Consider the following 24,574-nt stretch of genomic DNA (forward strand, 5'->3'; position numbering starts at 1 on the left):
TGGTAACAGAGAAAATGCTGTTTCCAAGGCTAGTCACAGTCTCTAGCAAAGGAGTAAAAAATTGACTGTTAGGGTGTCAGAGATGGAAGTGCCTCCGCACTGAATACTCTGCTATCTAAGTCTTTGGAATCAAGAGCTCTCCCTCTTTCCTCTTCTCTTCTTTATCTAGCAGCTCTCTATAACTAATTCAGCTGGCTGAGCCTTACTCAGGACTGGTACCAGCAGAAAGGATATTAAAAGAGTCTCAGTAAAAAAAAAAAAAAAAAAAAAAAAAAAGTCTTTATATTTTCTTAGAGTGGAAAAACTAGAAGGGACCCACCAGGGCCTGCAAACACTGCAATCCAGAAAATTATCTTGCCTTTGAGAATGCAGAGCTCATTCTAACTAGAGAAATCTCTGAATCTGACTAAGCCAAAATATTCAAAACCATAATAATAAAAACCAAAATAATATATTATTGACAAAACAGGAAATCTCACACCTACACATAAATATTCTAAATGCTGTTATATCAAAATTTCAAATATCGCCCTAACTGGTTTGGCTCAGTGGATACAGCGTCAGCCTGTGGACTCAAGGGTCCCAGGTTCGATTCCGGTCAAGGGCATGTACCGTGGTTGTGGGCACATACCCAGTGGGGAGTGTGCAGGAGGCAGCTGATTGATGTTTCTCTCTCATTGATGTTTCTAACTATCCCTCTCCCTTCCTCTCTGTAAATAAAATCAATAAAATATATTTAAAAAATTCAAATATCAAGATATTTAATTTCTAGGTCGATTTATATTTAGTGGTACTCACATACCTTTTTCCTTTTATTCATAAAAGCCAAGCAAGTTATTGGTGAAACCAATCTTTATATTTTTCCCTAATGTTGACATAACTAATTTGATTTGTGGATTACCCTCTCTAATTCATGTTTTTGTAAAATTATCTCCCGAAGACTCATTTGCAAAGGTTCCCAAAGAAGTATTTCTATATGGATTACTGTTTAAAAATATGCCTTAAAAATAAAAAATATAAAACAAAACGCACAATAAGCAGTCCTTTAAGATTGCCTCAGTTTGAAAGACAGTGAATAAATTTAACATACCTGTGTCTGGTTAACTGTAGGCATCAGTGAATGTAAAGGTATAATAAGAAACTTGTCTGAAAATTAAAAAGAAAATTAATTTTTCTTTTTAGAAAATTAAATTTTAAGGTAGTTGCAGAAAAGCTCCATCAGACATATATGGAACATAATTTTAAGAAATTACATTCATATGTTTTAAATTTCAAAATTAAATAGCTCAAGCTCATTCATGATTATCAGCTAATAGAAAGTTTGTTGCAGTATAGTGAGAGGAAGGAGGGTGACTGTTAAGGGAACAAAAGTATCTTTCACATTTAGCTGTGGTTACAAAAAAAAAAGCAAACTGACTTAAATCTCTAGCAACAGTGCCCAAATGAATCAAGATAGCTATATTTCTACCAGAAAAGAACTGGTGTTATTCGAAAGAGAGACTGTCTGTGACCCTTCTGAACTTAAAAAGTAATAAAATGCTGTCAAGCAAATGGTTTGCTAAAAAAATGCTCTAAAATTACTTTGGTGACATGAAATAAATTTCATTAATTCAATCAAAATTCAAACCAAAAATACTTAACTCAAATTGAATCAAGCCTTCCAACAAAACTTCCTGTTTTTAGAAAACTCAGGTCAGAAACAATCAAATGAAACGATAACATGAAGATTCAGACAAATCAGAGCTGACCTAGTCTTTTCCATAAGTCATCAACATGAAAGAAGAGAGAGAATGGGAGTGATGTTCTAGAACTAGAGTCAAAGATTTATCTGGTTTGACTTTTTCTATAATTTGAACAAGGTAACCTTGAAAGACATTATAGGGGCAAAATAGAAAAACCTGATTACATAATGGTTTATTAAATGATGTTAATGATTAGGCATGATAGTGGCATTGAGGTTATTACAAGGAATCGTCTTTATTTTTTTTTTTTATTTATTTTTTTTTTTTAATATTTTTTATTGAGGTCGTCTTTATTTTTGAGAGATGCATGCTTATATATTTAGATAACATATGATAGCCACAATTTACTTTAAAAAGGAAAAAACTAGACCATAAAAAATAATTGTTGCATTAAAGTCATTTGTATATGGTATTCATTATATGATTTTCCTAATTTTCTGTAAGTTTAAAATGTTTCATTACAAAAAAAAAAGAGCAGTCAGGGATGATGGAATAACAATTTTGCTGAAGACAGTATAATTGGAATAAAAATAGTTTATATAGCTGATATCACACATCAAAGTAGTCAACAGGATCAAAATTTCTTATGACAAGAATGAGAATGTTGATAAGCATCTGATAAATTGAATTTTATGATTTACTTTTCAGTCAGTATGAGTACGACCAATTTCTCCTCTTTTACAATGGCTAGCAGTGTATAACTGATTATTAAGGCTAAAATTTTAAAATATGATTTGAGAAAAAAATACTTGTTAAACTTTTAAGACTTCCTTTAAAAAAAATTGAGCTGGTGGTGAAAGTATAAATTAATACCTCCATTCTTGAGAATTAACTTAAATTAGAAAGTTAATGAAGTCAATTATAATAACCTAGCATATCACACTCTTTCCCCATTCCCACAGAAATAATATTACATTTGGGTATATATCTTCCCTGCATTTTTTAAAACTAAAAGTGGATCATAGTGTTTATGGGAAAAAAGAGGTCAAAGTTAGAAAACTCAACACCTCCCCGCCAAAATTCCCACTGTTTAAAAAAAACCCACTCAGCGTAGAGTTTAATCATGCTTAATCTTCTATAGATAAATGTTACCACTTACAAGAAAAAGAAAAAGTGGTATTTCATCATAGAGAAGTCATGGTAATCAGATAAAAGTATTTTTCTAACTTGAGAAGAGTAAATAATTTTAATTATAAAAAATACTTTGAGGGCACTACCATAATAGGATTTAACAAAGAATAAAAAATATACCTTTCACTAGTTTAGCCAATACAATTAGACCAAATATTTTTTAGTATTATAAAATAAAAATGTGTCAAAAGTACTTTAAGGGAGTAAAGTTAAAAGTTATATTCATAAATTACACATTAAATAGAATTTGCTTTATATTTTACTGATTTGAAGTTAAAAATGACACCTGAAGATGCTGTAACTGAATTTTATAGGAGAAAAATGTTCCCCTGCATTTTTCTCTAAGACAAAAGAGGTGATGTCTCTTAAAATCATATTGTTAAAGAATCAAATCATCTCAGAAAGTTTTAAAACTTCAGGTCACTTTCTTAGATTTGGGGTGAGTAGGGGTTCAGGTATCTGAAGTCTAAGTAAGTGCCATGCTGACTGTTGTCTAGTCAGAGATGAGAATCAGTGGACTAAGGCTGTGGTCAGCAAACTGCGGCTCGCAAGCCACATGCAGCTCTTTGGCCCCTTGAGTGTGGCTCTTCCACAAAATACCACGGCCTTGGGCGAGTCTATTTTGAAGAAGTGGCATTAGAAGAAGTTTAAGTTTAAAAAATTTGGCTCTCAAAAGAAATTTCAATCGTTGTACTGTTGATATTTGGCTCTGTTGACTAATGAGTTTGCCGACCACTGGACTAAGGGATTACATGCTCATATGCCAACATTTTCTCTTTAAGGGCTCAATTTTATTAGGCAAATTTAGGAGGAGAAGTGAAATGTTCTCCCTATAATAGCACACAAAGAACTTCACTAAATACCCACCATCTTCACCTACAATTTCAGAAAAAAACAACCAAACAAACACAAAATAATCCAAAAACCAGGCTACATATGATTCAAGTACCACTCTTGGAATTGCAATAAAATACATTTCAGTAATACCTGATTTAAACATCACTTGTGACATCAAGAGATCATGTAAAGTGCTGATATTGTCCCAGCCTGGTAGAAAGACCAATATTGCACCATCCTGTATGGAAGGGAAATAATCATTACAAATGATCACATAACAAAATACACAAAAAAATATGTGCACTTTAGCCTTCATTAAAATTATACTGCCTAAGGATAATTTTGGTTACTGATTATAAATAATGAATACAAGCTCACTTTTTAAAAACAGAATTTATAAACCAGATTTTTCATTTCTTCAGTCTTTTCTTCAATAGGTCAAATATCTATATCATTTGGCATTTTGAGATTCTCATTCCTGGTGTCAAAAGCAATTTCTTCCATAAGTTATTTTTATTTATTTATTTTTAAATATATTTTATTGATTTCAGAGAGGGAGAGGGAAAGAGAGATAGAAACATCAATGAAAGAAAATCATTGATCAGCTGCCTCCTGCACGCCTCCTACTGGGGATCGAGTCTGCAACCCGGGCATGTGCCCTTGACAGGGACTGAACCCAGAATCATGCCCAGTACCCTTCAGTCCACAGGCTGACGCTCTATCCACTGAGCCAAACAGGCTAGGGCATCCATAGCTATTTTTAAAAAGCATTTACGAGGCCCTGGCCAGCTAGCCCAGTTGGTTGGAGAGTTGTCCCGATGCACCAAGATTGCAAGTTTAATACCCGCTTCAGGGCACATACAAGAGTCAACCAATGAATGCATAAATGGGTAGAATAACAAATCAATGTTACTCTCTCTCAAATCAATTTCTTCAAAAAGCATTTAAGAAATTTATTTTCTTTTTTTATTGACCTTGATCTGAAAATAAAATTAAGTCACTTGAGGAAAACAAAACTAACCTCTTCTTCCAAAACAATGTAGCGAATAAGGGCAGCAATCAAATTCAGATCAACTTTATCATCATCCATCATTTCTAAAACATCTACAGTACTTGCAGAATACCTATCAAAGTTAAATAAAAAATCATGAAATACTTGATATAGTTTCCTGAGGTTTAACTTTCTATAAATTCTAAAAATTAACTCAACCTTCAAATGAGGGAATGATAGGAGAGAGTGACTGGGGAAATAACAGTGTTTACAACATAGTATTTAGGTGGAAAATGAGATAATAATAATCTTCTTAAATATGTATAAATTCAAGAAGATAATTCCTGCTTTGTGTTTTAGTCAATTCAGTCACTATGCTCTGACTTCCAAACAGAATAAACTTACCTTTTCCGCAGTTCCCTTACATAATCTGGCCAGCGTTCTTTATAGGTTGCTTCTTTTTCTTCTTTCTCTTGTCTATTTACATGCCCTTGCATGAAACCCCTCTTAAACTGGGATCTGTGTTCTTTTTGTTCTGGAACATATCTAAAATAAAAACATTCTTAAGTAGCTTCACTTTTTAAAAACTCTCTGGTTGTAGCTAATATTCAGCTTATATTTAGGATTTTAAAAAAGACTTTTAAAAAGTAATTTCACTATAATTTCTAATGAGCACTAGTTAAATATCCATTTATTTGCAAGTATTCATTAACATAAAATCTGACATTTTAGATGAAAATCATTCTTCTCTATCTAAGTATATACACCTCTAGGTCATTTTAAGCAATCAAAATTAGAGTAACTTTCACCTTCAATTTTAATTTTGCGCTAAAAAAAAAGTTAACATTAAGTCCAAAATACTACTAATAGTTAATGTTGCCTAATAGAAGACTCATATTTTACATATAGGTTTCCAAACCTGAGTACACATAAGAATTCCCTAGAGTGTATAAATTGTAAATTCTGAAATCCTATACCTTGCGATTTGAATTAAAGTCTGGTTGGTTGGGGTTAGCTAACCCAGGAATTTTAATTAGTGCCCCAGGAGATTCAGATAGCGTATCTATAAATGTACAGACACATGCTTGAGAACTATTTATCCTGCTCAGGCCCACAGACATAGCTAATGGCAGAGCCAGAATCAGCATTCAAATCTCGTCTGTTCAGCATTATGCTATGACTCCACCATGCTGCAGTGACTGCTATAAGCAGGGCATGTTTGCCTCAGAATCCCAACTATTCACTGTAAGAGAGCATGAAGGTGGAGAAAGACAAAGAAAAATGAACTAAACTTTTAACCCCAAATCCCCTCAGAGTTCACCTAGGGAACAGCTTCTAGATAGAATGGGAGGTGTGGAGCATTGGTTTTGTGAGTCAGACAGATTATGGAAATGATGTCCTTGCTCTGACATTGACTAGCTGTGTGACTTTAAACAAGGTGTAACTTTCAGGTTTCTAGTTTCCTTATTTTAAGAGATTAATACTTTGATAACAGTATTGGCATAAGAATAAAAGCAAAAAAGTGATAAAGCACAGTGCCTGACACATAGCAGACACCCCAAAAGTATTAATCCCCTTCCCTGTTCAGTACCTGTGACCCAGGATCCCCCTAAGTCTTCCATACATATAGAGGCACCAACTTGAAGTAGGGCAACCTGAGACAGAGATTAGTGCTAGTCAGCAGGATGGACCCACAGTTGGTTCCCTTCCCAGCAATTCGAACAACAGAGGTAACCTTCAACCCCCACCCCAAGGGCCCGATCACAACCCTCCATCTCATCTCACCCTACTTTCCTCCCTCCTACTTCCCTGAAGTGCAGCTCTTCTACAAATAGATACTATCCTTTTGCATCGAGAGACCCCTTAACTACAGTTCCTTGTATATAACCTGTCTTCTAGACAGCTTAAGAAAGCAATCCATCCTTATGTAATTTTAGATTACTGATCCTTGAAACTTTTTTTCATCATTATTGTCAAGCGTTGACTTTTACTCTCTTAGAAAACAATTGATAAATGTGCTGTGGTAGGAAGCAGAACAGAGTGGAAAGTGGAATTGAGGAAAGGCATAAAAATTTATGGACATGATAAAACCAGAGCATGGAAGACCTATATATATCTCACTTTTAATATGTTCTACTCTCACTGACACACACACTTCCCTCTTTCTTACTCCGAATTTAACTGCTTTTCTGACTTACCTAGCCTATCTCTGCTATATATAATCTCATTCCCGACACACTCTACTTTCTCACAACAGGTCAATCACACCTCATATTAACAGTGTACATGTCTCTCTGCCTCAATATTAGCTGTGAGGTTTCTACCAAATCTTGCCTTGTTTTATTCTCAGTACACTAAGGCACAGTGCAAGACAAAAGGTTTAAAAAAAATTTGTTAAATGCCTACAAAATTCTGCTGACTTTTCTCCATATAAAATAGACAGTAGGATCTTATTTCTCACTTTCCCACTATTCATTTTCTCATTTAACAAGAAAGCTGTGGAATCTTGAAAAATCTCACCACAAGTGTTTCTACATCTGTCCCTATACTTATTCAGATGTTTACTAGAGGTCAGGCACTGTGCTATGCACTAGTTACAGAGATGAAGAGGACAAAATCCTTGACCTTGAACCTTTGAAATCTATTGTAAAAGGCAAATATAAAGAGGCGCTTTAAATGGTGATAATGTGTTTTAAGGGACGTGATAACAGTGCTACAGGAGTCTGGATTAGAAAACAACTCATTCTGTGAGAGGATCAGAGATGGCTTAATGGGCAATGAAGCTGGAATTTATTTTTACATAATCAATAGTTTATAGGAGAAAGAGTGGAGAAGGTGGCAAATAAAGTCTAAAAGGAGGAAATAACATATAACAAGCACAAAGTCATGAATGAAAGGCCAATGGCTAGCATGGTAGAGAATGGCAGCAATTCTGAGAGTGAAGATCATGGTGCCAAAAGAGGAACTATTATGTTAGCACAGGAGAGATAATATGGATCTTAAGTAGAAGAAACAAAAATGAGAAGACATGTATGATCAAGGCAAAAGCTCTCAGGGTTTGTGCTAGGGGGTGGGTATGGGGAGGAATACAGGATGACTTAAGAGTAATTTGGTTACTAAACAAGTAAAGCAGTTACATAACTCCTTGATAAATATTAGCTTTTTTGATTTGTAGCTTAGTCAATTGGGTGGAGGATAACATCAGTAACCATTATAAGGCATAATTGTTTTGGTGAAAGCATGGTGGGAATGGAATGTAAGATGATTTTGGTTTTAAAAATGAGAGGTTCAAGGTCTCTGTGATACTGGAATGCTGCTGAGCAGAGTTAGATAACAAGTTTCGAGTTCAGGAAGAGCTTCAGCTTTGAAGTTGTAGGTCAGAAAGCTGTGAAAATACAGAAGTATGGTCATGGAAATAGGACTGCACACAGGAATCACAACAGACTGAGAAAAGGCTAATGGAGAACCCGAGGAGAAAATCATATTTAAGGGGTAGGGGACAGAAGCCCGTGAAGAATGAGAAAACCAGAGTGAGGTCCAAGTACTAAAGACAGAGGCTCCCCAAGTTCACTGCCCAGGGATCTCTGAAAAACACTGATGCCTAGCTGCCAGCCCAGACTGTGTAATGTGATTAAGGAATGGTGTGTGATCACAGCATCTGGATTCCAAAAGGCTGAGGGTGACTTTAATGTGCAACCAAGTGTGGGAATCCCTGATTTAACGATTCATTAACAATGTTTTAGAAGGAAGTGGTTAAGGGTGAGTTTCTGAATTAAAGTTTGATAGAAAAGGTAACATGTTAGCATTTTTAAATCTCTTTTATTTCCTAATATTTACTTACCTTATTTTTTCAATTATATCTTCCAAAAGATACTCCACAACTGGAAAAGTGAAACCAGGTATGTGTATCATTGGACAGTTACCTATTATGGTAAAAAAATCACACAACATAAGTCTGTACTCAAATATTAAAAATAAAAATGAACACTATAAAAAGGACAATGAATCTATTACTTTTTATAACTTCAGAAAATGGTCCTGAGCTTTTACAGCTCTATCCTATTTCCTATATCTAGTTCAATAAAAAGCAGCAGCCTAGCCTTCACTCAACACCATTTTAATGCTACTAAACTTTTCCCCTCCTTCCCCATATACCTCAGAGTTCTACAAAGTAATGCAGAATACCAAAGGACAAAGTATTTTAAATTGAACTTAAAACCCATTAGTTAGAAGTCTATTTTCTCTTCATCATTAGCCAGAATATTGCATTAGAACCTGTTTTATTTAAATCTATGTAAGAAGCAGTGCTCCGTGGCACCCAGAATTAAGAAAAAGTAGTTAAGACCTAATCAAATATTAAACTGTTACTATTTTAGAGTCATTAGTTTTTAAAAAAAGATTCTTAGAACTGTTTTCTAAATGTTATTCATATTTTGTACCAAACAAAACAGTACACACTGTAAGCAAAGGTCAACAATACAGCAGAGGTCAAAGTATCTGATTGGTATCACAACTTTGCCTCTGATTTTCATAAATTTTAGTAAGTTACTCAATGTTAGTTCTGGATACCGCATAAAAAAAAAAAAAAGACATAATACACTCGACCCATCTCACAGGCTTTGAGAGTCAACTAGGCTGAATACAAGAACATGTATTAAATATAGCTCTATTCCATTTTAACTCCCACCCTTTTCCCCTCCTTCCCCAATTAAAAGTAAGAGACAGGGGAATAATCTTAAAAAATATATATTTTGTAGCTAGTCAAATTTAATTTCAAATCCTCTCAACCCTCTGTTAATTAGGCAACCTTGGATAAGCTACTTAATTGTGCTGAGGCTTTCTCATCTTTAAAAATAAAAATAACAGCATCTACCTCACAAAATATTATGAGAATTAATAAAGACAAAGTGCCATATGTACTACCTGGCACAATGACTAGTAATCACTAGTATTATTGTCATTTGCAAACTGCCATTCTAGCCTGTGAATAGTACATAAAAACCACAAAAGAATCATAAAATGTTAATAAAATTATTCAGATTTGTGTTTTGACTTTATTGATGCCACCTTAATTATCTGGTAGTTACCCAAAGTAATAATCATAAATTTTACTCACCAAAATATTCTGAGAATTTCTCAGCATTCAATGTTGCACTCATCAATATTACTTTCAGGTCAGGTCGATAATTGAGAAGGTCTTTAATTACAGTCATTAAAACATCTGACTGCAGGTTTCTCTCATGGATTTCATCAAGCACAATATGACTAACACTGGACAAATGCCTGAAGCAGAAGTGTGGTGAAGTATGTAAATCAGTATAACAATTAGTAACATCCTACTTAATAATTACATCTTTTATAGGATTTAATTAAATGTCCTGAATTGAAATATACTCACGGGTCTGACTGAAGCCACTGAAGGATGATTCCTGTTGTACAGTATAAGATAGAACCCTGTTTCCTTGGCAACCGGCTGTGAATAAAAGACACAAGTTAACAATTCTTGGTTTTCTTTACTAGTACATTACTAAGTACCACAAACATCTAAAAGAAAATCTTCAATTTTAAAAAGGTTTATAGTTTTAATGAAAATCTTCATACTTACTTTTGTAGTTACAGGAATGCCTACCAAGCTAGGGTAATGAGAAATACTACATCCAAGTTCATTATACATTGTTTTTGTTGTCATGATACAATGTTAATAATTAATTTATTTTTTAAAGGCATAAATAACCACTAACATTCAGAAAATGACTCATTACTTCGGACCTAAACTTTTGTTCAGTGATTGGAAAGTCAGTTAATTAAAAAAGATAAATGGAATCTTGATCTCCAGGAAAAAAACACTAAAAAAATACAATGCAGTGGGATAGGGGTTAAAGATACCAAAATCAATAAAGTAGTTCAGGGGCTGGGTATGGTATCAAAATATAGGACACTAACTCCTTTCAGTGGGAGCGATGATCTACTAATGTATGTCTAGGAAATAAGTTATTTTTCAAATCATTCCATAATATAAAAGACATTAAAATGGTAATCCAAATATCAAAATATTCGAGGTTATAAAAATGACAGAGGGTTGTAAGCCTCCTATGCTTCAGTTACTTTAAATGTTAATTCTAGTAGTTATAATTGGCATACAAATGGAGAAAAATCTGTTCTTTTTTAATCTCTAGCTTCAAATTTTAACTAAAATATACCTGTAAACAAGTGAACATTCTTTACCTCTGGAGACGAATTTGGTATCCAGTACTATTACCATTGCCACAAGTTTCTGCCCTTTCTGCAGCCACTCTCTCTGCAACCTTTAATTAAAATAAAATACAGTTACAAAGAAAAGAGATTTCCCTTTAGTATAAATATCCTAACCATCCATGAAAATCTGAGATTGTTATCTTTACTTGCCTCTTATATTTACTTTTCATTTTCTCTTAAGCTCTCCAAAGCCGAATGCTCTTTCTTCACTATTTTCAAAGTGCCTTTCTACAGCCACCCTCTCATTATTTCTTCTCTTTCTTTTTGTCTTTTCTAAAAGAGTAGGAAATCCTGCTCTAAACTTATATTAACACTAGAGGCCCAGTGCATGAAATTTGTGCATAGGTAGGGTCCCTAAGGCCTGGCCAGCGATCAGGGCCAATCTGTGGGGTGACCGCGGGGCTATCGGGAGCCCCCGCTGGCACCCACCTTAGCCAGCCTGGGGCCTGAGGGCTAGGAGCAGCTCCTGCGTTGAGCGTCTGCCCCCAGGTGGTCAGTAAGCGTCATAGCGACCAGTCGTTCAGCCGTTCGGTCAATTTGCATATTAGATTTTTATTATATAGGACAGGATGTATTTTAAAAGTTATGGTGCCAAAGGTAAGCTCTGGATAGATGAAATGTTATTATAATCATACTGATTTATGTAACTAAAAGTAAACAACAGTCATCTTGTAACAGAAGAGTGATGACTGAGGTTAGAAACAGAAAATGACATGATTACTTTTAAAGAAATAATTCAGAAGTAAAACTTCCAATCAGTGTATCTCATACACATCATTATTTCACTTTTCACTACTTATACTGTCCATTCAAAAACAACAGATCTTGGGGAAAAAAAGAAAAAGAAAGGAAAAAAAGCTATTATCAAGACTACCCAAAAGGAAAATGGAAAATGAAGTGAGAGATAACTTACAGAAATGGCACTAATTCTTCTTGGCTGAGTACAAACTATCCTGCATGCAGATCCTTTTCCTCTTTCGATGTAATTATCCAAAATGAACTGAGTAACTTGAGTGGTTTTTCCACAACCAGTTTCACCACTTATTACTGTCACCTGATGATTATCGATCATATTTACCAATTCCTATTTCAAAAAGAAAAATAAGTGAAGGACATCACATGTTAAGTCTGAAAAGACAGTTATCAAAATTCTACCAAACTGAAGGTAATTGCTTCTAACAAACATTAATGCCTTTTAAATTTTATGTGAAATGCTGACAGTTTGAGTTTCTGGATATACCAGTTTTCAAGAGCTAAGAAGCACTAAATTATTAAAAGAACTCAGCCAAGACACTGTTAAAGAAAAACACACCGGTAAGAACAAAAAAGTTAACAGCTCATAAGTTCCATGCATAAGGATTAATTAAAAAGAATGTGATCATATCGGGCTATTGAGTACAAGGCAAATATCCCCTGATACCTAAACAACTACTAAAGACATTAAGAATTGATATCATAATTCATAAGTATGACTTTGTCTGCAGGAAAAATTTTGTATACTGTTTTAAAGAATAATGTAATTTAAAATTATTTCCTTTCAAATAATTAAAATAAAGAAAAATATTAAAAACCTAAGTTAGCAAAATAACTTTTTGTGAAAACTCTTGTTTTTAAACTCTAAAAAATTTCAATTATGGACATAAATATAAGCAAACTTTAGAAAAAATTGTTTCATGACCATATTTCTTTTTCAACAATTCAAAAGAATAAAATGAGTTTCTAAGAATATCCTTCAGAGAAAGGTTGATAAATTTATACTTCTTCTTAACATAGCACTTTGTAAAAAAAAAACCTGTATTCAAGTATTTTACAAACCAAATTAAACAGTGCATAATCATTTTACCTTTTGCATTCCAAATGAAGGCAGCTTTTCCCTGAAATGCTGAAATAAAAAAAAAAGTTATAAATTTTCACCAAAAACTGGAATGAATTTATAATCCTGGTAATCAGAATATACTGATAAATATGCTAGAATACAAAGTACTTTATTACCTCACAGCTTACATGAAGTATCATAACTTAAAAAAGAATTTTATAAAAAAAGAACTAAGTAATAACTCAGCAATCGCTTTGGTTTTTAAAACACAGAAAAATAGAATTCTATTACATCAAACAGAACGGAGATACTTTCTTAGAGTGACAATAAAATGAAATCTGATCTATCATCTAATAGCATTCTTACTATCCCTAAGTTACTGTTACAATTTTTTCTCTTTGTTTTATATATTCACTTTAGATTTTATTTCTATATCACATTCTTTTCCCACTCATTGATCCACACCATTTACTAATGCATTAGGCACTACAACATATTCAAAGTATTCTACGTACTTGCCTTTGAGTATAAAAGAAAACTTAAAACAATATCTGCACTAAGAAAATCTGGTACTGCCATTTAAGAACTATGGTCTTAAGTCAAACTTGGAGTCCCAAAGGTTTTTAACTCAGGGCTGCCACAGATCTGGATGAAGAGCCTTTATACATAAAACTAGTAGCAGTTTCTGACACATATTAGCTACTCAACAAGTTTTTTGGCAATTACAATTAGAAATACTAAAGACAGCATGACTAATTCTTTCCTGTAACTTTTACATGATAATTTCTAGTTTTGAAAACTTTATGGAACCCCATACCTACATTCCATAAAAATGACATACACTAAGAAAGCAGCACTATGGTTGACATTGAACTAGATGGATCATTCTATATAATCCTATATAATAAAAGCGTAATATGCAAATCGACCGAACGGTGGAATGACCAGTCGCTCTGACGTGCACTGACCACCAGGGGGCAGACGCTCAACTGCCCCTTTACGGTCAGTGTGCTACCACAGGGAGAGTGCCACTCTGCCAGAAGCCGGGCTCACGGCTGGAGAGCGCAGTGGCGGTGGCAGGAGCCTCTCCCACCTCCGCTGCAGGAGGGCAGTAAGGAGCGAGGGGTCCGCTGCAGGCAGGCGGTAAGGAGCGAGGGGTCCCGGACTGCAAGAGCCCTGGAGTGCGAGAGGGAGCAGGCTGGGCTGAGGGACCCCTCCCTCCCCCTGCAGTGCACGAATCTCATGCAGTGGGCCTCAAGTATAACATAAAAAAAAAAAATCTTCAGTGGTATAAAAAAATAAACCATAGTTTTAACAAACCCACTTTATTGAAAAGGGAAAAAAAATGCAAACTTAGAACTATCCTAAGTAATCTAGTATATTACTGCCATGCTTTTTAATTTATTGAAACATCATCCTTGTTAATTTTTGGCCCATTTGATTTGTTAAGATGGAGACTATGTCAAAGTCCCCTAATACTAGTTTATCCTATATAATAAAGAGCTAATATGCTAATTAGACCGAACAGCAGAATGACCTTCTGGACGAAGCCAGGGCTACGAGGGCCGGCCAAGGCAGCCGGGGTTGCAAGGACCAGACAAGGCTGCAATGGGCTGCGAGGGCCAGCCGAGGCTGGGAGGGGCTGCCAGGGCTGGCCAAGGCAACCAGGGCTGCAAGGGCCAAGCCCCTTTCCCGAATTTCATGCATCAGGCCTCTAGTTGAGATAAAATTTGGCATATAACATTATGTCAGTTTCAGGTGTACAACATAATCATTCACTATCTGTATATATTGTGAAATGATCACCGCAATAAGTCTAGTTAATATCCATCACTACACAGTTATAATTATTTTTCTTGTGATGAGAACTTGAAGATCAATTCTCCTAGCAATTTTCAAATATACAATATAGTGCTATTATTACCCATGCTCTACATGCCATTCTTGTCATGGTCAGGTAATTTGTACTAGTGCCATCAAAATGAGTCAGCATGGTGACTTAAATGACTTCTAGTGCTTTGAGATAACAAGTCACAGTACTTTTCTTAATAATTTTTTGTATTATAATTTTTAAATTATTTAAAAACCATTTCTTAACACATTAAGTGCCCGGCCTGTTTTGTCTTCCGGACGGAAAGTATAGTGTCAGTCACCAGTGAGTGACATGGGGCTTAATGTGTTAATGATTAAAAAAAATAGTATCCTACGTAGTTAAATGCAACCATCTTAACATGTAAGTATATACAAGTTATTCCATTAAACTAACATCAACCATATTTGTTTTCTATATACGTAAATGCTGGTGAAGGAAGACTTACAACCCAATATTCTTTCCCATTCCGTGTGTGAGGAGAGGGAATATCTTATCAGTCTTTGGAAAACATGGCACAATGAAAGACATCTAGCAAGTAGAAAATTAATGTTTATTAAATAAATCATAAAATAAGAGAAATTATGGCATATTACCAAGGATTAAAGAGTTAAGCTCTTAAAACACATCTGAACTTAATCTCGATTCTGTTACTAGCTATGCAACCTAAGGTCAGTTAACCTAAGATTCTTTTTCCTCATCTGTAATAGACATGTATAATCCCTTACAAGGTGTTGGGAGGTTTAAATGACACATGTAAAGTGTTTATATGTAAAGTGTTCACAACAGTGTCTGGACAATAGGTACACACCAACTGGTTTTGTTTTGCACATTTCTTCTCCTAACTTTCTCTAAACTAAAACAATCACTCAACTTTAATAACATTTAGCTCTATCCTCCATACAAAGTAAACAGAGACAGTAGCTAATTCTCCTTGTGCCTAAGGCAATAAAAGCAGCTGTGCTCTCTTGTTCTAGCCAGTGTGGCTCAGTTGGTTGAGTGTTGTCCCATGCACCAAGAGGTCACCAGTTCCATTCCCGGTCAGGGCACATACCTGGGTTGCCAGCTTGATCGCCAGTAGGGGGTGTGCAAGAGGCAGTGGATTAATGGTTCTTTCTTATCCATGTTTCTCTCTCCCTCTCCCTCCCCCTCTCTAAAATAAAAAAAAACCTATTATAAAAAATAAAAGACATGTAAGTATACATGTCTCTCAACTCCATTCTGAATTAATTCATCTTGAAATCTCCTTTGTCCTTATATTATCACTCAATAGGCATTAAATAAGCTACACAATTTGGCCTCTGGACAACCTCGGCTCATCTGTTCTAATCAAGATATTTACTCTTAATCAGCAACAGTCAATGCATCCTTCCCACAGGAGATGTGATATTCTGCCTTTCTCTAAAACAGTAGCGTTTGCAAATTAAAGATATGGCCCTCGGAATTTTCATCTGAAAAAACATGTGGACATTTTATTGCATCTATCTCTAGAACATCCACAAAGCATACAATTTTATTGTTTAACTAGAGGCCCGGTGCACGAAATTGGTGCCCAGGTGTGGTCTCTAAGCCTGGCTGGCAATCAAAGCGCGAGCGTCTGGCATGGAAGGGCAGGTCCCATCTGACTTCTGGGTCCTGGGCAGCACCTGGGCCCCTGGAAGCCCTCCTCCGCCTGAGTCATTGGGTCCCCACCACTGGTCGCCCTCTGCGGGGCAGGCAATCAGTGGGGCGATTGGGCCCCACTCTCACCTGCCTTGGCCTGGCGCCACCTGCTCACCTGCTCCACCATCCTGCTGCAGTCCCACTCTCGTTGGGACCCATCAGGGCCAGCAGCGCCTCTGCTGCCAGCGCCGCCCCCTGGTGGTCAGTGCACGTCATATCGAGTGGTTGAACTCCCGGTTGAGGGGACAATTTGTATATTAGGCTTTTATTACATAGGAGAAGGAAGGATAGGAAGGGACCTTAACCTTTTGCACTCGGATGTTGAGTGTGACTCGACATGGTTAGCATTAGAATAAAGGAATCAAGAAAAAAGCAAGCGAGTGCAAAGGGTTAAAAGATCTTGCCTAGCACAAAAATATTGGGGTGGGGGAAGGGGGAATGGGAATTCAGGACAATTTTAGTTCCTGTCACAGTCTAGTCTTTAAAATGTTGAATATAAGCACATCATATAACTTTTGAGGGGTTTAATGTAGTCATCTATAAAGGTAAGCTTTGGATTAAATGGTAGAGAAGAAACTTTATACTTCTAACCACTGTGTCTTTTATGACATTTCCCTAAACTGACCTAGAAAAGTTAAATTTCTTTTTTCATTTGCGTTACCATTTTCAAATATTTCTTCTCCTCACCATATACTAATAAGCTGCTGTAAATGAGCTAGGCTATTGTAAGTTATGTGTAATTCCATTCTTGTTGCTTTTCTCTACAATATGAGGGGGGGAAATTCTCAGAGAAAGCCTGCTGAATTATCTCACTAATCTATATCATGCAACGAAATATAATTTTACTAATGGCCCGATACACAAAATTCATGCAAGAGTAGGCCTTCCTTCCCCTGGCTGCCAGCACCGGACTCCCTCTGGCACTCAGGACCTGGGCTTCCCTCCGGCCGTCGGCAGGCACCCGGGACCCGGGCTTCCCTCGCAGCCCCAGCTTTGTCTGGAAGGACAGAAGGATGTCCAGAAGGATGTCTGGTCTAATTAGCATATAACGCTTTTATTATTATAGATTGCCCTAGCTAGTTTGGCTCAGTGGATGGAGCATTGGCCTGCGGACTGAACGGTCCTGGGTTCGATTCCGGTCAAGGGCACATGCCCAGGTTGCGGGGTCGATCCCTAGTAGGGGGAGTGCAGGAGGTAGCCGATCAATGATTCTCTCTCATCATTGATGTTTCTATCTCTCTCCCCCTTTCCCTTCCTCTCTGAAATCAATAAAAATATATTTAAAAACATATATATAATACACATATATATAACTTTAACATGTTTGAGAAGACAAGTAGAAGTTTTTCCCACATCTTGCTTCCCATTACCTGCATTTCAATATACCGAAGGTCAGTTTTTTTCTTTTGTAAATCTTCCAATAACTGTTGGTCTAAGTTTATATCTGGTTCATTTTCTTGCAAGAGATACTCAGAATCTCGGTCAATATATTTGTCCCTGATTCTAAATGTCTTCTTTTCTTGATTTATCACTTTTTTTTCCCGATCCTCCAACTTCTTCTCTGAGTTTGGTTTGTTCTCAGCAGGAGCTTCAGAACCATACCTATTTGGACAAAATTTAAAAAATGACAAAAGGGTTAAATAACTACTCAAGCCCTGAAAGAAAACAATATGCTATTTAGTTATTTCAAAATCACCAAAATCGAAAGCTTTTATTCTTTTCTCTGAGTAGAGCAATTATGAAAACACTTAAGATTCTTAAAATAAAAAATTTCCTCCCTACTAGATAATGCCAGATAAGGTATTCCTCACTAATCTATATCATGCAACTACATATAGTGATCTTTTTATGAGCCTTGTTTTGTTTTACAACTTTATTTCTTCCTGCCACCTTTTCTGAGCTATAAATGGGGTGCTATATTACAGTCCCAGAAAAATTTTCACTAATCTTCTCTCTAAATTACAGTTTCTTTGATTTTCTTAAAACAGCAGCACTTTTTGCAGATCTGCCCCACAGGAAAATTTTGGAAATACATAAATGATGGGAACAATAAATAACAACTTGATAAATCTCATATGCAGATAGACTATTCCTATCACTTAGCTTTCCTGTAGAATACGCTATTTTTGTTTAATTTTTCATAAAATCTGCTCCATCTACATAAGAAAAATAATGACTTCAAGACTAAATTTCACTTATTAAAGAGTCTAAAGATGTAATTTCTATTGTCATTTTTTTCCTAGCCAATGCTATGAAAGAAGTGTCACTCTCTGCCCATTTTTTAAAAGAATACTTTTTGTTTTACCCATGATCTTCTGGAGCAAACCAGGATATCTGTGCTTCTGAATCTTTGTCACTCTTAGCTTGGACAGAATGTAGTAGCTGTACAATTTGTTCTTCTCGATGTTCATCCATATGTACTACGGCTCTCTATTTTGTGCAAAGAAAAAGCATTCTCATCAACATGAGAAAGCATATGTAAAATTATTTGATACAAAAATACAGGCAAATATATGTTCAACAAACACATGTAAGAGAAAGTTAATGTTACTAGTACAACACTTGCCTTCTTACCCAAATCCAATTCCTAGACCTAATGTTAACATTTTTCCTTCAAGATCCCTTTCTATTATATATGTACAAAATTAGCTCTAGTGTAACTGGGTAAAGATGCATATTTATGTTCCTTCCTAAAACTTGGGTTCCTTTACCTTATACCCTCACATACTATGATTTTGTTCCCTACCTTAAATTTTCAGACACCTACAATTGAAGTTAATGAAACCCAATATTCTGTTTAAAAACAAACACTAAGTTAAAAATTGGAAATACTATTTTGGTTGCAATGAGAATTTTAAGAGCATTTTAAAGTTCTTACATAAAAAGAGGAATAAATTGGGCTCAGAGAAAATAACATAAAATGATCAGTGCTCATGAGATGATGATCCAATATGGCAAATGATGCAGTTTCCTCACAGAATGAGAATTATTAAAAAACAAACAAACACAGCAGAGGCCCAGCTGGTGTGGCTCAATTGGTTGAGTATTTTCCCACGCACCAAGAGGATCCATTCCAGGTCAGGGCATATGCTGGGGTTTCAGGCTTGATCCCCAGTAGGGGCAGCTGATTGATGTTTCTATCTCTCTCCCTCTCCCTTCCTCTTTCTCTAAAAATCAGTAAAAAAAATGTATTAAAAAAAAAAAGCACAGCAGAGAAAATATTACATTATTTTATTGGGAGGGAATAATACATGGAAGATATTAGTTACTCTGTACAAAGTTAGAATAAGAACTTCTAAAAACTGTTCTTTTATAACTGCAAATTATAATTAGTTGAATTATAAGTAAACCCAGTAGTTAAAAAGAGTGGGTAGATTTTTGTCTTCAAGTGTGCACACAGTAAAGATGGCCAAGGTATTAAATGAAAAAAAGTCAGTTGCAAAAATGTAAAAACAGTAGGCTCTTGTTTTGGTTACTATTAATTTTTTAAACAAGTTATTTACTTTATAGTCTACACTTTTTGCAGTATTTTTTCCAGATATATTTCTGGCACATGGTAGATGTTCCAGAGAAGTCTGTCCAAAGCATGGATAAATGGTTGAATCTATCCTTTATTTTTTATTTTTTTAATATATTTTATTGATTTTTTACAGAGAGGAAGAGAGAGGGATAGAGAGTTAGAAACATCGATGATAGAGAAACATCGATCAGCTGCCTCCTGCACAACCCCCACTGAGGATGTGCCCACAACCAAGGTACATGCCCTTGACCGGAATCGAACCTGGGACCTTTCAGTCCACAGGCCGACGCTCTATCCACTGAGCCAAACCGGTTTCGGCTGAATCTATCCTTTAAAATGAGAATATATGACATTTGTGTTAAAACCATTTTTCTCTTTAAGAAAATAAGCATGTACACAAAAAGAATACAATGAGATATTTGGGGAATTCCAAAGATCTGTGCTAATAACTTACTAAAGGGTTTACTAAAAGCATAATTATGCTCAGACAATTAAAAAGTTTAATACTGCAAAACTCTGGCTAATAGAAAAGCCTTAGAAAATTACGAACTGCAGCAAAACCTAATTATTGACAAACACTAAACCCCGAAATTTTGTCTGTTTTTCTTAACTGTGCAGCATAGAAATCTTTTTAAGATGGTTTATATAATGGACTAATGCCGTGGTCGGCAAACTGCAGCTCGCGAGCCACATGCGGCTCTTTGGCCCCTTGAGTGTGGCTCTTCCACAAAATACCACGGCCTGGGCGAGTCTATTTTGAAGAAGTGGCGTTAGAAGTTTAAAAAATTTGGCTCTCAAAAGAAATTTCAATCGTTGTACTGTTGATATTTGGCTCTGTTGACTAATGAGTTTGCCGACCACTGGACTAATGTATCTTTTCTTCTATAGGGCATGTCCACTAAAACTGGTTTCTCCTGGATTCTGCCTTATGCACCTTTATTTTTGCTGATTTTAATCTGTAATAATTTGCTGTAAAAGCAAAAGCAAAAAGCTCACTGTGAGTACACCAGCTTTTCAGAGTTTTGTGATTCCTCCTAGTGAATCATGGTACCGGAGTGTGGTCTTGGCCACCCCCGACACAGAGATTCATTATTAGAACATTTCCGCCTATGGTTTAAATTTTGAAATGTCTTTGACATATATTGACATTTACTGCTCCATGAACTACATTAGATGGTTATTGATTACTATGTCTTTTCTTGGCAGTTAGAAATTTAAGAATCTACAGCAATACTTTAATTAAAGACTCCTCTGGGAAGGAAGCCCCAAGACGTAGTCTTCTCAAATACAGCTTTCTTAATTTTTACACCCTTTCCAACTACGTCAAGGGCTCAAAGCCATTGTTTCTTTCATTCATTTTCAAAATGGCAAAGAGAAGATTATGTCATGTCTACCAGAAGAACAATTTCTTCCCAACTGAAACTGATTCACAGTAAAGCATTTCTTAAACCAACTAGAACTTTACATTTTGAAGCTTTTACCTCTACTAACAGAACAAAGGTTCACTCCTCACCTTGTTACATGAGTTTAAGATAGTGACAAAAAGGCGAAATGATTGAAAAATGAAATAGCCTCTGAAAACATAATTGATACTCTTTAGTAAGAACACAATTTATCTTTTTATAAAAATATGTTTTCATTGATTTTCAGAGAGAGGAAGGAAGAGAAAGAGAGAGAACCACAGACTGGCTGCCTCCTACCAGAGATGGAGCCTGCAACCCAGGCATGTGCCCTGTCCAGGAATCAAACCAACAACCTTTTGGTTCATGGGATGAAGCTCAACCAACTAAACCACACTGGCCGGGGCAAAATTTACATATTTTATAAATTAATTTTAATGAGGCTCTCCACACAATGAAGGTCCAGTGGCTACAAGCAGTTGAGAATTTGTTTGTAAGCTGCGTCCTTCCTAACCTTCCAGTCCCATCACGCTTCACTTTACCTCACCCCTGTCTGGAAACTCTCACACACATTTTGTTTTGATTTGATTTTTTTAAAAATTACCCCTCTCACCGAAACCGGTTTGGCTCAGTGGATAGAGCGTCGGCCTGCGGACTCAAAGGTCCCGGGTTCGATTCCGGTCAGGGGCATGTACCTTGGTTGCGGGCACATCCCCGGTGGGGGGTGTGCAGGAGGCAGCTGATTGATGTTTCTAACTCTCTATCCCTCTCTCTTCCTCTCTGTAAAAAATCAATAAAATATATTAAAAAAAAAAAATTACCCCTCTCCCTCCCCAGACATCTTCAAATAGTTTTTACCTTTTTCCTGGCAAAAGAGACCCTCAATAATGTCCAGCAAAGTGGCTATGTCTACTTTACCAGCTTCTAATTATCTGCAACTATTTCAAACTTTCTCCTTTCTGTGACACTCCAATACCACCTTCCAGTTCACCCTCATAATTTCACACACAGTACTCACAAAGAAAACAAAAAAGGAAAACTCCTCAATTGCTTGCAACCAAACCTAAACCCAACACTACCAGAACCCATCATTTATTCTTTTCCTTCCTGTTAAAATGGAAGGAGCCCATTTTCCTGCTTAAAGTTAATTTCTCCACCTACACCCGCAGCTCAATTCCTTTCACCTTTTCAGGGCTATCTCCTATTTTTGAGGTTTATCTTCCTTTCCTAAATCTCTCTCTTTCTCTAGCAGTCATTAGGCTATTGATCAATATCCTGGTTTGCTTCTTTCTAGATATATGGTAGAACTGCATTTTCCCACCACATGGCCATGATTTACTGGCCAGGGAAATGTGAATGGGAGTCTCCAAGAATCAGGGGTGATTTACTGTGCTCCCTCCTGGCTGCCAGCAAAACCAGCGATGCTCTAAATGGGTGGAGGCGCGGGCAGCCTCATTCTCATAATGAAAACGCTCATCTGAACTCCAATGGTCAAGTAATATGAGTAGAAAAACAAACCTCTGTTGTTATAAGGCGCTGACTTGGGGGCTGTTTATTACTACAGCATGATTTGGCCCACTCTGATATACTTTCCCTCTCCACTGACCCCCTTAGCAGCAGTACATGAACAATGTCAAACCTCTTCACTTTTAAAACAAAAACAAACACCCAGGAGGCCAGGAACAGAAAATAAAATAGGGGCTTGACCTACGGTAATTGTTGTGATTTGACTTGGGATATATTAAGAAGGCAGAACAGACAGATTTGCTGAAATGAAAAAGTCACAGATAAACCCCATTTTGGGCCTTCGCAAGTGAATACATAGTAATGACATTTACAAACATGGAGAAGGTTTGGGGAGGGGTTGGAAATCAAGAGTTTTGATTTGATCCACGGCACAACTGGTTTCAGGTGGAAGTAATAATGAACCATTTATTCCTGATTTAACTTTTCATTTGTTTCCGTTTTATTTTTCCCAACTAGACTGTAAGTTACTTGGATATTTTACTTCTTCAGATCCCCACAGCAACCTGCATAAAACCTTGTGTGAAACAGGGGCAACTAAAACTTGGCCAAGAGTCTTTAGAAAGTGACGGTGGGCTTGTGGCTGTTTTAATACTAAAAAATGAAAGCTGGACCATTCTTCTGAACGATCTTCATTGAAAAATAAGGCTTGGCGGCTTTTGTTCCCCGCAAGCCTTTACCTAAGGCAGAGGGGTCGCTCGTGTAGAGCTCACCAGGCAAAAAAAAATCTTAAATAAAAGCGATCAGAATTATCCTAAAGGAAAGGGTGAAAACCTTAAAAGTGACCACCGTTATTCTAAGGGAAAGGGGGCGACCACAGACACTATGACAGTGACATCCCAGGAAAGTTCATCTCGGTTGGAACCTGGAATGAACACGGGCTTTGTCCACCGCTCTCACGTTCTCAGGCCAAGTGTGCCTTCAGCCCACAAGAATCCCGACTGCTTCGGGTCAGTAACCAAGTTAAGAAACAAAACAGAAACAAAGAAAAAGTTAGGGGCGGCGGCAGGAAAAAAAAAAAAAAAAAAAAGAAACGCTACCCTGCCTCCTGCCCTCTGCCTGGCACTATCGCGTCTCAGTTTACCTCCTGCCTCTCGGCTTCCTTGTTCTTCTGCCCCTGTTTCTTCGCGTACCACAAGCCGATTTCGCGGCCTTTCAGGTGCCCGGGATGTCGGCCTCGGCCTCCTCGCCCACCCCCTCCGCCGCCGCCGCCGCCGCCGCCGGAGCCTCGATTCCCCCCGTGACCCCCGCCGTGGCTTCCTCCATAGCCCCCGCCGGAGCCGCGGGGCCCGCCCTCACGGCCGCCACCATCGCGGCCCCAGCTCTGGTGGTAGTCATAGCTCATTGTCCCGGCGGACTACAACGCGTGAGGACCCGCAACCGATAGAAATGGCGACCGGGACCGGAAGCGAGTGCACGTCCACTTCCGCTTCCCTCCCGGCGCCCAGCGCGAGAAGGAGGGCCCGTTAGCGTCACAAGCAGCCATTTCCGGTGACGTCACCCGGCAAGCGGGAGGTTGGCTCGAGTGAAGTCCTAGTTGATGTTCCCTCGGTCGGCCGTGTACCTGTGTGCCTCGGGAGGGAGAGCGAGCAAAAGGCTACAAGGTTTTTTCTCCCTACGCCCAGCAAGTGAGGAAATGGGTTTTGCTTCCATGTTCTTCATGGTAAAATCGGGAGTTTGCGTCCAATTAGGCCCTAGATAGTGAATATCGATTGACACCGTAAAAGGACCAGTGGGACGATGCATTCTCTCCTAAAAGTCCCTAAAGAAATGGAATGAGTTAACCTTTTTCTGGTGCTACGTCTTGGAAACTGCCTGGCACCTGT

At 37.1% G+C, this 24,574-nt stretch overlaps 1 protein-coding gene and 1 long non-coding RNA gene across 7 annotated transcripts in view; one reads left to right on the top strand and one right to left on the bottom strand.

Moving 5' to 3' along the window:
• Positions 1-24,147, bottom strand: part of DHX36 (DEAH-box helicase 36) — a 45,017-nt gene extending 20,870 nt beyond the window's left edge. Inside the window, exons 1-13 of the mRNA XM_054713658.1 lie at positions 23,833-24,147; positions 18,610-18,734; positions 17,675-17,906; positions 12,800-12,838; positions 11,870-12,040; positions 10,927-11,006; positions 10,100-10,174; positions 9,818-9,984; positions 8,543-8,624; positions 5,107-5,247; positions 4,732-4,834; positions 3,861-3,948; positions 1,091-1,146 (exon numbers count right to left, since the gene is read on the bottom strand). Of these exons, the coding sequence (XP_054569633.1) occupies positions 1,091-1,146; positions 3,861-3,948; positions 4,732-4,834; positions 5,107-5,247; positions 8,543-8,624; positions 9,818-9,984; positions 10,100-10,174; positions 10,927-11,006; positions 11,870-12,040; positions 12,800-12,838; positions 17,675-17,906; positions 18,610-18,734; positions 23,833-24,093 (1,620 nt within the window). The 5' untranslated portion in view covers positions 24,094-24,147. The remainder of the gene's footprint in view (positions 1-1,090; positions 1,147-3,860; positions 3,949-4,731; positions 4,835-5,106; positions 5,248-8,542; positions 8,625-9,817; positions 9,985-10,099; positions 10,175-10,926; positions 11,007-11,869; positions 12,041-12,799; positions 12,839-17,674; positions 17,907-18,609; positions 18,735-23,832) is intronic.
• A 143-nt stretch (positions 24,148-24,290) lies between these two features.
• The window catches only part of LOC129148554 (uncharacterized), a 277,290-nt gene continuing 277,006 nt past the window's right edge, over positions 24,291-24,574 (top strand). For all 6 annotated transcript variants that reach the window (XR_008555514.1, XR_008555510.1, XR_008555511.1 and 3 more), the window contains exon 1: positions 24,291-24,376. This is a non-coding gene — a long non-coding RNA (uncharacterized LOC129148554). The remainder of the gene's footprint in view (positions 24,377-24,574) is intronic.

The sequence above is a fragment of the Eptesicus fuscus genome, chromosome 3 (assembly GCF_027574615.1).
Source record: "Eptesicus fuscus isolate TK198812 chromosome 3, DD_ASM_mEF_20220401, whole genome shotgun sequence".
NCBI classification, from domain to species: Eukaryota; Metazoa; Chordata; class Mammalia; order Chiroptera; family Vespertilionidae; genus Eptesicus; species Eptesicus fuscus.